The sequence below is a fragment of the Perognathus longimembris genome, chromosome 8 (assembly GCF_023159225.1).
Source record: "Perognathus longimembris pacificus isolate PPM17 chromosome 8, ASM2315922v1, whole genome shotgun sequence".
Classification (NCBI taxonomy): Eukaryota; Metazoa; Chordata; class Mammalia; order Rodentia; family Heteromyidae; genus Perognathus; species Perognathus longimembris.
This window is the reverse complement of record NC_063168.1, coordinates 34,458,051-34,471,949: the sequence shown is the minus strand read 5'-3', so window position 1 is coordinate 34,471,949 and position 13,899 is coordinate 34,458,051. Positions and strand designations below refer to the sequence as shown.

Genomic DNA, 13,899 nt, shown 5'->3' with positions numbered 1-13,899 from the left:
GACCCAGAAAAGCCACGCCAAGGCACATAATATTCAAGACTTCAGATCTCAAGAATAAAGAGCAAATTTTGAATGGAGCCAAAGCAAAGAAAGAAATTTACTACAATGGGAAGAGGATCTGAATAACAGCAGACCTCTCCACACAAACCTACCACGTGCGAAAGAATGGAAGAACCCCATCCAAGTTCTACAGGCCAACAATTGTGAACCTAGAATAAAATATCCAGCAAAGTTGGAGTTCACATTCGAGGGGAAAACCAGATCTTTCCATAGCAAAGAGGATCTAAAGGAGTGTGTGAATAAAAAACCAGCCCTACAGCGAATTCTAAGAGGGGAATCCCACCCAACAGAAACCATACAGGACATACAGACAGAAACACAAAGAAACTACAATAGCCAGAACGCAACAGAAAGAGAAGCTCCAGAAAGACAAGAACAAAAAAAGAGGAAAAACAGCCCAGCAAGAAAATGGAAGGAGAAAAAACACTCATATCCTTGATCTCTTTGAATATAAACGGTATAAACTCTCCGATAAAGAGGAGCAGACTGGCAGAATGGATCTGCAAACAAAAAGTTGCCATCTGTTGTTTACAAGAGACCCACCTTACAGCAAGGGATAAAAACAGGCTCCAAATGAAAGGATGGAGCAAGATCTTCCAAGCAAACGCACCTACCAAAACGGCAGGAGTAGCCAGCCTGATCTCAGACAAGCTGGACTTCTCATTAAAAGCAACTCAAAAAGACAAAGAAGACCACTATATTTTAATACAAGGAAAAATCCAGAAACAAGACATCCTGGTGATAAATGTATACTCACCGAACAAAAGAGACCCTACATATGTCAAGCAAATTCTCACAGAACTACAGAACAAGATAGACCCAAACACAATCATAGTGGGTGACTTTAATACCCCACTCTCTCCAAGAGACAGATCCAACACCCAGACGATTAGCAAGGGAGCTGAGGACCTAAGGAATACCATATCCCAAATGGATCTGACAGATCTATACAGAATCTTCCACCCTACAGAGACCCAATACACCTTCTTCTCAGCAGCACATGGATCATACTCCAAAGTAGACCATGTCATAGCCCACACAAAGAACCTCAGCAAATACAAAAGTATTGACGTCATCCCATGTATTATATCTGACCACAGTGGAATAAAGGTAACCCTCAATAACAACGGTTACCACAGAGGCTATAAACACTCTTGGAGGCTAAACCCCACACTGTTATCCAACACTTGGGCCACAGACCAAATTAAAGATGAAATTAACAAATTCATAAGCCACAATGACAATGAAAATACATCACAAAGAAACCTATGGGACACAGCTAAGGCAGTACTGAGGGGCAAGATCATCGCCCTCAGCACTCACATTAAGAGAATGGAAACAGAGCAGGTGAATAACCTCACAATGAAACTGAAACAACTGGAGAAACAAGAAATGATCAAACCTAAAATGACTAGGAGGAGAGAGATCACAAAGATTAAAGAAGAGATAAATCTGATTGAAAATAGAATGACCATTCAACAAATAAATAAGACTAAAAGCTGGTTCTTTGAGAAAATAAATAAAATTGACAGACCCCTCGCAAGACTTACAAAAAAAAAAAGAAGAGAAGTGACTCATATACGTAAAATCAGGGACTACACGGGAAAAGTAACAACAAGTACACACGATATTCAAACAATCATAAGGAACTATTTCCAGAACCTCTACTCACTAAAAAACAATAATTTTACAGAAATGGATCAATTCTTAGAGAAGTATAAACTGCCCAAACTGAACCAAGAAGAAATAAATCAACTAAATAAACCAATAACTTACAGCGAGATACAGGGGGTAATCAGGAAGCTCCCAATAAAGAAAAGCCCAGGCCCAGATGGATTCACCAACGAACTCTATAAAACCTTTAGTGAGGAGCTAATACCAATACTCCTCAAACTCTTCCGTGAAAGAGAAATACAGGGAGAAATCCCAAACTCATTCTATGAAGCTAATATCATACTCATTCCCAAACCAGGCAAAGACCCAACAAAAAAAGAGAACTACAGACCAATATCACTAATGAACACAGACGCAAAGCTCTTCAATAAAATATTAGCTAACAGGATCCAGAAACTGATCAAGAAAATTATACATCATGACCAAGAAGGCTTCATCCCTCTATTTCACATAAAAATGGCAAAGAAACATATGAGGAAATGTTCAACATCCCTGGTAGTAAAGGAAATGCAAATAAAAACAACCCTGAGATACCACCTCACTCCAGTTAGAATGGCCTATACTCTGAACTCAGGCAACAACAAATGCTGGAGGGGGTGCGGGGAAAGAGGAACCCTTCTCCATTGTTGGTGGGAGTGCAAATTAGTACAACCACTTTGGAGAACAGTATGGAGGTTTCTCAAAAAGCTCAATATAGACCTACCCTATGACCCAGCCATACCACTCCTAGGCATCTATCCTGGACAACAGGTCCCAAGATATCAAAAAGACATTTGTACTTCCATGTTTATCGCTGCACAATTCACAATAGCCAAAATATGGAAACAACCCAGATGTCCCTCCACAGACGAATGGATCCAAAAAATATGGTACCTATACACAATGGAATACTACATAGCAATTACGAATGGTGAAATATTGTTATTCGCAGGGAAATGGTCAGAACTTGAACAAATAATGTTGAGCAAGACAAGCCTAGAACACAGAAAACAAAGGGGCATGATCTCCCTGATATATGACTGTTAAGAAGGGGTGACGGGGGCTGGGGATATGGCCTAGTGGCAAGAGAGCTTGCCTCGTATACATGAGGCCCTGGGTTCGATTCCCCAGCACCACATATACAGAAAACGGCCAGAAGTGGCGCTGTGGCTCAAGTGGCAGAGTGCTAGCCTTGAGCAAAAGGAAGCCAGGGACAGTGCTCAGGCCCTGAGTCCAAGCCCCAGGACTGGCCAAAAAAAAAAGAAGGGGTGACGGAGGGACAGTAGAGACCAGGTCTGTGAAACCAAAAACTGCTTGTCAAATGGTATTTCCCACAGGATTGGGGCAGCGACCCAACATTATGTAACTAAAACCAAACAACTACTCAACATATAAAGGTCAAAAATTGACCTCTCAGTGGAATTTAATAGCCCAAAAGCTATGTATGTACGTTCATATAAGACTACTGTCGACATATTGTCTAATACCGACATTACATTTAAAGCCCTAGGCGAATTTTCTTGGGCTTGGCCACGTGGATACTGTATATGTTCTTGATACATTGTGTATTGTATATATATCGACCTGACCTAGGGAAGGGAAAGAAAAACAGGGTGAAAGATATCACAAGAAATGTACACACTGCCCTACTATGTAACTGTACCCGTTTTGCACAACAACTTGTCAAAAAACAAAAAGTCTACAAAATATTCTAACATTGCTCAACCTTCCCTTAGAGGAATACAAGTTTTGAAAGACTATTTACTTATCTTTTAAGACAATGGTTGTCAAAGTGCGGCCCTTGTAACAAAAGAAAAACAGTACCAGTCTGTTTGTTAAAATGCATATTTCTGGGACCCACCTGACCTATTGTATCTAAATCTTTTATTTATTTATTTATTTTTTTGCCAGTCCTGGGGCTTGAACTCAGGGCCTGAGCACTGTCCCTGGCTTCTTTTTGCTCAAGGCTAGCACTCTGCCATTTGAGCAACAGTGCCACTTCTGGCCGTTTTCTGTACATGTGGTGCTGGGGAATTGAACCTAGGGCTTCATGTATACGAGTCAAGCACCCTTGCCACTAGGCCATATTCCCAGCCCGTATCTAAATCTTTTGATTAAAAAAAAATACTAGACAGGCCCTGAGTTCAAGTCCCAGAATAGGCACAAACAACACCAATAACAACAAAATACTGAGCTGGGAATATAGCCTAGTTGCAAGAGTGCTTGACTCGTAGTATAAATGTAGCCCTGGGTTCGATTCCCCAGCAACACATATATAGAAAATGGCCAGAAATGGCGCTGGCTCAAGTGGCAGAGTGCTATCCTTGAGCAAAGAGAAGCCAGGGACAGTGCTCAGGCCCTGAGTCCAAGGCCCAGGACTGGGGGAAAAAAAAAAAAAAAAAAAAGAGCACAGGGCCTTTCTTTATGGGGCTGGGGATATGGCCTAGTGGAAAGAGTGCTTGCCTCGGATACATGAGGCCCTGGGTTCGATTCCCCAGCACCACATATACAGAAAATGGCCAGAAGTGGCGCTGTGGCTCACGTGGCAGAGTGCTAGCCTTGAGCAAGAAGAAGCCAGGGACAGTGCTCAGGCCCTGAGTCCAAGCAACCAGGACTGGCCAAAAAAAAAAAAAAAAAAAATACTTGTTTACTCTTTCCCTAGATTTTTTTTCTGGTACTAGAGCTTGAACTCAGGACCTGGGCACTGTCTATTAGCTTTTTCACTCAAGACTGGCACTCTACCACTTGAGCCACAGCTCCACTTCCATTTTTTTGGTGATTAACTGGAGGCAAAAAGTTTCATGGATTATCCTGCCTGTGCTGGCCTTGATTAGTGATTCTCAGAGCTCTGCCTTAAGTAACTAGGATTACAGGCATGAGCCACCAGCAATAATGAGCTACAAAAAATTTTTATTTAAAGATACAAACTGAAATGAAAGGTTTAGCTGTGAGACATATAACCAAATTTAGAAAATGTACTTATTTGTTTCTGTTACTCATAACACTGCAACTTTCACAAGCTTATTCCTTGAAAGTCTGATTCTCTCTACTAAAACACAAACAACCAGTGAAAATTGTTCTGGTGACTGGCCAGAAAACAACTGCAGATCAAATCAACTGTAGAAGAGCACCATCAACCACTTTATTCTTCATTTGTTCAATTATTTTGTCACCAACGAGAGATATTACTTGAAATCATTCTATTCTTTTTCATGTCCAGCTTTACTCCATAGTTCTATCCAGCTTCAGTAAGTCTTAATCAATCTTTGTCCTATCAATCTTTGCCTCATGGCCAATAAGCATAATCACTCAAAAAAGTGATGGGGCAGAAAAAAAGAGAATGATGGTATAAGACAATGTTTTAGTGATATTCTGGGATTCACAGAGGAAAGACACCTCATAAATTTAAGTAGATACAGTTAGAACACAAGTTCCTTACTACATTTCATGTAGCAATATGAACAAAAATAGTTTTATTATCACAAAAAGACCGTTAAACTTGAAACTATTTTGTTCCCTTTTAACATTAACTAGAAATGTTGCTTCTTTTCTGTATTTTACTCCAGAGAATAAGAATGTTCATGATAGCTGACATGATCCTATCCTAGAATTCCAAAATACATGTTTCTGCCTTAATCTCTGGAATCTTGATCAAATCTCTATCTTTCATGCTTATACAGAGCTAAGACTTTTTAAAAAATCTTCTACTAAATAAGAATCTTTTATTTTTTAGTAGTACTGCGTTTGAACTCAGGGTCTCAAACTTGCTAAGGCAGGTACCTCTCTACCACTTCAGTCACACCATCAGCCCTTTTTTGCTTTATTTTCCAGATACAGTCTCATGCTTTTTGCCTGGGACTGTTGTCAGATTGCTATCCTTTCACCTGTGCCTTCTGTTATTACTGTCTTGCATTGGTACACCCAGCTTGTTTGCTGAGATAGTCTTGCTAACTTTTGATTGAGCTGGCCTTAGATTATAATAGTCCCAGTCTCTACTTTCTGATTAGCTGGAATTAAGTTAATATGGGCAGTTCTAAAAGAAATTAACTAGTTTAAATTCAAAATTGTACCCTTTCTCATTTGCTAATTGAGTATTTAATTAGCAGCTATAAATTGTTTCAGTCATTCAGTAGTAACATAAATGCAGAAAATTTAACAGGGAAAGGAATATTTCCGTATTTTCATATTTTGAGAAATTCAGCATACATTTCACACATATTTTTCCCCCAGTGCTGCGGATGAAACCCATAGCCTTATGAATGCTACCTAGTTACTCTGCCACTGAGTTTTATCTCCAGCCCCCCTTTACATATTTTTTTGTATGTGTGTGCCAATACTGGGGCTTGAACTCAATGTGTGAGTACTGTGCACTATCTCTGAACTTTTTTGCTGAAGGCTAGTGCGTTACCATTTGAGCCACAACTTGTTTCTGGCTTTTTGCTGGTTAATTGGAGATAAGTTATCTGCCCTGGCTGGCTTTGAACTCAGCCTTGTGAGTAGCTAGCATTACAGGTATGAGTCATGGGTGCACAGCTCTGTTAAAACAGATATTTTGGGGTGGGGGGAGTGTCAAGACTGGGACTTGAACTTGGTATCTGGCACCTGCTTTTATTCATTGGCTGGTGCTCTATGATCTGAGCCACACCTCTACTTCTTACCTCTCTTACAGACAGCTGTGGTGGAAAGGATACGGAAAGCATCAAGTTGTTGAATTCAAACCCAGAGGCTTCAACCTTTTGGCATACCTAAAAAAACGTATTAGAGTTATATAAATCCCAAGAATTGCTTAAAATCTTACTCTAATCTTCAGAACATGAACTTCTATCCAGGAAATGAATGAAAAACTTCCAAACTTTCAGTTAGGGGGTAGCTCTGTGGTGTTCTTGTGAAATATGTGCCAGGACACGGTTCAATCCCCAGCACTGCTATGAACAAAAACAAATTCAAGCAAAACCTTTCGCAGTTGATGCAGAACTCTCATAAACATCCTAAAATTAAACACTTTCTAACTATGACCCTAAAGACAAATATCATAAGGGACCAAAAGAGCTACAACTGACTCCTACAGTACAAGTGCTTAAGTGACAAAATGGGTTCCTATACCTGGGAGCCAGTGGCTCACACCTATAAACCTAGCTACTAAGAAAGCTGAAATCTGAGGAGTCCAGCTTGAAGCCTGGCAGGGCAGACAAATTTTAGACACTCTTATGTCCAATTAACCAGCAAAAAGCAGAAGTTGAGATATGGCTCAGGTGGTAGAGCCTCAGCTATGAGTGAAAAAGCAGCAAGAAAAGGAAGTCTGACACCAAAAAAAATCACAACAAAAAATTCACTTTCTACTATATTACTTCCTAATTTTGTCTCCCAATAAAATAAAGCCAAATATAATATTCTTGACAGCAGGAATAAAAAGTAGTTCCATATTCAATCATTTACCTTTTACAAGACTGTAACTTACCTTTTATAGGAAATACCTGGTATTACCTATAAAATATATAGATAAAAGTATCTCTTTAGCTATGAACAGTAAAGGAAAACAGCACTGAGTTAAATAACACTTATGACTGAGATACAGGGATATAGTTCATTCAGTTTCAGATATATCAATACGAAGAGTGGTGTGTTTTGGTTTAAAAGTGTGAAACAGGGCTGGGGATATAGCCTAGTGGCAAGAGTGCCTGCCTCGGATACACGAGGCCCTAAGTTCGATTCCCCAGCACCACATATACAGAAAACGGCCAGAAGCGGTGCTGTGGCTCAAGTGGCAGAGTGCTAGCCTTGAGCGGAAGAAGCCAGGGACAGTGCTCAGGCCCTGAGTCCAAGGCCCAGGACTGGCCAAAAAAAAAAAAAAAAAAAAAAAAAAGTGTGAAACAAGTTGAAATTAATGGCAGCCTCAAGACTGAAAATGTCGGCATAGTTATATCTATAATAAAAAAGATTATTTACCTTCTTAATAAACTCTTTTTCACAGAATTCTTGAAGAATTCCAAGGCAAACATTGCATACACTCAAATTTGAGTTCTTGGAAGCGATGCTTCCATCTTTAATAACAGAGATATTGCCTTCTCCATTTCGAGTTAAACTATCAACCCCATCTTCCAGTTCTTGTAGCCTAATTTTCTTGAGAGGTGGGTTTGAAACTTCCAAAACCAGTTCATCTTTTCCAGGCTCCAGAAATTTCTGTAGATCACTGAGTAACTCCTAAAAAGTTAATGAAAGGAAAAGTAATGACCTTTTATAATGTCCTTCAGGATTCCTGGACAAGATAAAGCATGAAAACAGCAGTAAAAATTGTAACTTTAGAGTTGTACAATGATGACTTATATGAATGCTGGAACAACCAATTTACTTTATTAGCCAGTACTGATTTTCTATGGAATTTAAGAGACTTATCTAACAACCACTGTATTTTCCCAAAAAGATTTCATATATCAGTGAAGGCAAAATACTAAATCTAGGCAGAAAAGTACCATCAAAAAAATGTATTAATCTAGTTTTTACTCTGTGAGAGTGTGTATTTGTTAATTTTGGTAATTCATAAGAATACAACTGGACTGCAGATGCAGATGTAGAGAGCTTATTTAGCATGTACAAGGCCTTGGATTACTACTCAGACTCCAGCATGTACAAGGCCTTGTAGTAGTAACTCCGACTCCAGCACTAAGAAAAAAAAAAGTAAAAAGGGGTGGGGATAAAAGAGAGAAAGTAAGGGGAGAGGTGGAGAAGAGATAGAAGGAGAGAAGAAACACAAACTGAATCTCAATCCTTCCTCACAATCACTGAAATACCACAAATACAATATTTGTTTAATATAAAATTCAATCATTTGGAGAAGCCCATTAGGTAAAATAGTTTCAGACAATTTAACGATACACAGATAAAGGCAGTGCTGAAATTTGGCACCATACTTACAAACTATACACACTAATTTAAAGAAACATCTAGCCCAGCACCAGTAGTGGCTCGTGCCTGTAAAGCTAGTTATTCAGGAGGCTGAGATCTGAGGATCGCAGTTCAAAGCCAGCCCAGGTAAAAAAGTCCCCATGAGACTCTTATCTCCAAGTAACTACTCAAAAACCAGAAGTGGCACTGTGGCTCAAGTGGTAGAGTGCTAGCCTTGTGAACAAAGAACCTCAGGGACAGCTCCTAGGTCCAGAGTTCAAGCCCCACAACCAACAAAGAAAAAAAAAAAGAGAGAGAGAAAAAGAAACAAACATTCTATGACATTCTTTTGCCTAATTTGTCATACCATGCACAAGAATTTAAAAACTGGCACACATTTCTCAGTACAGCCTTTTTTAAGTAACATATAGCTGTACCTATTTACAAATACAAAACTACAATTGTAGTCCAGTGGTAGAGCACTTGTCTAGAATGAATAAGACTGTAGGTTCAATCCCCAGCACCAAAATACAAACTCATAGACACGTGCACACATGCACACACCTACATAGTGATAATATAGAGCAAGAAAAAAGCTAACCAAAGGGCTGGGAATATGGCCTAATGGCAAGAGCACTTGCCTCCTACACATGAAGCTCTCGGTTTGATTCCCCAGCACCGCATATATGGAAAACGGCCAGAAGGGGCGCTGTGGCTCAGGTGGCAGAGTGCTAGCCTTGAGCAGGAAGAAGCCAGGGACCATGCTCAAGCCCTGAGTCCAAGGCCCAGGACTGGCCAAAAAAAAAAAAAAAAAAAGCTAACTAAATTCACAATGTTTCCACTTAATAGAAAAGTTTTGTTCCTGCTGTAGCTTATTAATACTTAATGATAAGCAGTATTATTTTTTTTTTTTGCCAGTCCTGGGGCTTGAACTCAGGGCCTCTCCACTGTCTCTGAGCTTCTTTTGCTCAAGTCTAGCATTCACCACTTGAGCCACAGTGCTACCTCTGGCTTTTTCTGTTTGTGTGGTACGGAGGGATCAAACCCAGGGATTCATGCATTCTACGCAAGCACTCTACCACTAAGCCACATTCCCAACCCAGAAGCAACATTTTGTGAGATTCTATTCAGATGGTCTTTGGGGGGAAAAAAAAATCTATGTAAATGTGTAAACATTATATGTACCAGAAAATTCCTCTACAAAGATCCCTGTCTACACCATATGATAGACATAAATATAAACATTTAAAAAGAAACTTACCTCCCTGAGACTAATTTTTAAGGCAATAATAATTCCAAAATTACTATAACAATAATAGATAAAATTTAATATTTATTTATTTATTTGAGGATATTTGCCCTCAAAAGCACAAGTACTCATTTTAAAATATAAGGGAAAGCTGAGCACTGGTGGCTCATGCCTGTAATCCTAGCTACTCAGGAAGCTGTGATATGAGGAACAAGGTTCAGAGCCAGCCTGGACAACAAAGCCCATGAGACTCTTATTCCCAATTAAGAACAAAAAAGCTGTAAGTGGACCTGTGGCTCAAGTGGCAGAATGCTAATCTTGAGCAAAATAGCTCAGGAACAGCACCCTGGCCCTGAGTTCAAGCCCCAGGACTGGCAATAAATATAATAATAATAATAATACAGGGGAAAACCCCTTAATTAAGAAAAATAAAGAAAATACCTTGTATGGAAGTTTGTAAGGTGCATGAAAATCCACACCACAGAATCTGAAGATACATCTTGGACAGGTACCAGAATTGAGCAACAAGTGGGCCACAAGTTTGTTTTCTTCAGTCAGTGGAAACATACTTGATAATTATAACTAGAAAGAAAGAAAAGAAAAACTAATGAGCAGTTTCAATATTCTCCTGTCACAGACAAATATGTCATTACCCTTAGGAATAAAAAGTAGTTTGTTTACACAACTTTGCACTCTCCTATAATGTCCTTTGCATTATAGGAATACGAACTTGAATGAGTCTGGAAGAAGATCAAATATGGTGTTCAGGTGTCAAGTACAGTGATGAGCTCCTACAGTTCCAGCTACTAGGGAGCTGGGGTGGAAAGATCACTAGGGCAATATGTGTTCTAGGCCAGCCTGGGCAACATAGTGAGACTCCATTTCATAAGAAAAAAAAAACAGTGGGTCAAGTAAAAGATTCTAATTGCAAAACAATTTAGATTAGTTTATGATAAAGTACATCAATATAATCAAGCAAATCAAAAGAAATAAGCCAGGAACCACACCTCCTAGTTTCTCAGGAGGCTGAGGTCAGAGGATCCTGGTTCAAACACAACCTAGGCAAACAAATCCAAGAGACTCTTATGTCCAGCAAAAAACAAGTGGAGCTGTGGCCCATGTGGTAGAGCATCAGACCTGAGCAAAAAAGCTAAGCAAGAGAATAAAGCCCTGAGTCAAAGTGCAGCACTAGCACAAACAAATAAAAAGGTTGCTTATGAGAAGAGTAATGAAAACAAAAATGAAATCTTACTTTTAATTTTGTACCATTCAGCTAAGAGAGGAGCTAATGTATTAAACTTCTCCTATTGAAAATTTAAACATGAGCTTGCTGGAAAATAATTCAGATCAATTTATATAGTAATAGTTGGCTAGCCTTATTGATAGCAGTCAAGTACTTAAAACATATTGATTAGGAAGGAGGCATGGCTTCAAGTGCTGTACTTGAGCTTCAAGTGGTACAGCACTTGAAGCCTTGAGTTCAAATCACCACCAAAAAGTAAAAGAATAAACAGATACATCAGTAGGACCAAAAGAATCAATTTTGATGACACAAATAAACTGCAAGTAATTGTTTGTAAAATGAGAAAAACTTGTTCCTGTTGTGCCCAAATCCTGATACCCAAAAGACCACCGAGACCGAGACCACGACCGATGCAAAAGCAAAGGTGCCATTTACTAGCGAATGCGCATTCGGGTCAACATGCTCACCAGATGCAGCTGAGAGATGAGGGCCTTGAGAAAGGGGATTGCACACTTTTTATACAGGTAAACCAACAACTTTAGGGGCTTCCCATGTTGGCAGCTATCCTATTGGACGACCTTCAGCAATGCCTGATATGTTCAAACTTGATTGGTTAGGGGCCATCTGCACATCTCAAAACTGCCTTGGCTAGGTCAGCTTGCCCCCATCTGTTGTTTGGCCAGCTACTGGATGGGCACATAGTTGTGGTTTTTCCAGTAACTGCACTCTCATCTTCTCAGAGTCAGCTCTAACTCTAACTCTAACATGGCTGCCTCTTTTTCAAAATGGAATCACTTTGGTCTTTTATTTCCCCCTTCTCATAGGAGACTGGGGAACCAATCTTGGTTCCTCTGAGATGCCCACATCAGTGTATGGGGTCATCTCAATGTACAAGTCAGTCACTCGCGAGTCTAGGGGTTGATATTGTTGTCTAAGTACCACTAGTTGAACTGTATTCACCCGATCTTTTACAAAAGCTGAAAACCTATTTATCACACACAGGGTCCTACTATCAAAGCTAACATGAGGAAATCTTTCTGGTTTCCATTTGGATGACTTTACACATGTCTTTCAGCCCCATAGATATGGATACAAATAAACATAGTTCCAACATCAATGCACCAATTTTGACCCTATTTATATTATAGCCAACTTGGTTACATATCAACTTTACTCAGAAGTTTCAATTTTAAGACATACTCATACCATTTGCTACATACTTAAACTTTCTGGGGATTGTCTTCCTCACTTTTTTTTTTTTTTGCCAGTCCTGGGCCTTGGATTCAGGGCCTGAGCACTGTCCCTGGCTTCCTTTTGCTCAAGGCTAGCACTCTGCCACTGGAGCCGCAGTGCTACTTCTGGCCGTTTTCTATATATGCGGTGCTGGGGAATCGAACCCAGGGCTTCATGTATACGAGGCAAGCATTCTTGCCACTAGGCCCAGCCCTGTCTTCCTCACTTTTAACATGCCAAAATCTTTTAATCTAAAGGAAATCATTTTTGTTTCCCCAATTCTCTTTCTAACGTCTTTCCTTATATTGTTTTATAAGCTGTGTCTTATAAAACTTAACACATCCCCACTCACAACATCTTCTACTTCCTCAGAACATCAGCGACTTACTCAAGCATTCTGTGACAATTGAAGACAATCCTTACTTTTTAAATCCCTTTCTCAAGGTTGTTGTTTTTTCTCACTTTTTTTTTATATTTTCCTGAGCTTTTTCAGCTTTAGGTGGTAGAGGTGCTCAGGGTGAAGATGTAGATTCCTTCAGATGACTGTTAGGCCATCCTTGATCTTAACCCAAATGAAATGGGCAGGGGCCATGGCTCCAATAGAATGTCGCACCTCCTGCTGGGTTGTCTGCAACTTTCTGCATAAACTGGTTAAAGAAGCTTAACCTAAGGCCTGACATTAGTGAAATTTCCTAATATTTTTGGTTGCTTTTTTTAAGTACACTGGCTGGCACCCCACTGGTTTAGGCAGTAGCCCTCAGATTCATTTCTCTGGGCCTTGATCTTAAAGGGGAGCTGATGGGTGAAGATCATCCATTTTCTATAACTTCTTCAGGCTGACTCAGGGGTGTTGACCTTTCCTAGCCTAGGTCTTATACCTTGCCAGGATCAGATGTCCATTGGGAGCTTTACTCCAAACTGGAAATTACATTTAACATTTAACTTTTAACAACTAGACAGACTTTTCCTTGGGCTATAGCAGTGTATCCTTTTCCTGACTGGCTGGGGAAACTGATCTCTGATGACCTAACAGTGCCTAAATTACCTTTGTAGGCCTTAGATCTCAATAAAGACAATTTAAGATCCACAAGCCTTTTTTCTGAACAGATATGCCAGCTCAGAATTCTCACTGCCAATTAAGGCTTTGAGCAGATGCAGGGGGTTGGGATTTTTAAATTATCCCCCCATTTAACAGCTTAGCTTTACTACCCACTATCACAGATGACTGGCAAGTTCCTGCCCAGTTGGACAGACATGGCATTAGAAAGCATGCTTACAAACTATTCTTCTAGGACCTCCTGGCTCTGATTAACTTTTGAAGGGCTAAACACAAGTGACTCTAAGATCTGACACCATCTTTACCATCCAAGCAGTGGCTTGTTGCCTCTGGATACACCATTACTTTGTCCCAAGAGTTAACTTTTCCATTCTGGGGTAAATGCATCTTTGGCATTTCTCTTGGTCACTGGACTTGAACTCAGGGTCTGAGTGCTGTCCCTCAGATCTCCAGCTCAAGGCTAGCACTCTGCTATTTTGAGTTCCAACACAACTCCGTTCCCAGCACTCTGCTGGCCAATTA

General features: G+C 39.9%; 1 protein-coding gene across 5 annotated transcripts in view; it reads right to left on the bottom strand.

The window, feature by feature from the left end:
• Positions 1-13,899, bottom strand: part of Pus10 (pseudouridine synthase 10) — an 80,708-nt gene that overhangs the window by 60,458 nt on the left and 6,351 nt on the right. For all 5 annotated transcript variants that reach the window (XM_048352865.1, XM_048352862.1, XM_048352866.1 and 2 more), the window contains 3 exons: positions 10,286-10,426; positions 7,660-7,914; positions 6,372-6,458 (listed from right to left, as the gene is read on the bottom strand). In XM_048352865.1, coding sequence (XP_048208822.1) covers positions 6,372-6,458; positions 7,660-7,914; positions 10,286-10,411 — 468 coding nt within the window. In that variant the 5' untranslated portion in view covers positions 10,412-10,426. The remainder of the gene's footprint in view (positions 1-6,371; positions 6,459-7,659; positions 7,915-10,285; positions 10,427-13,899) is intronic.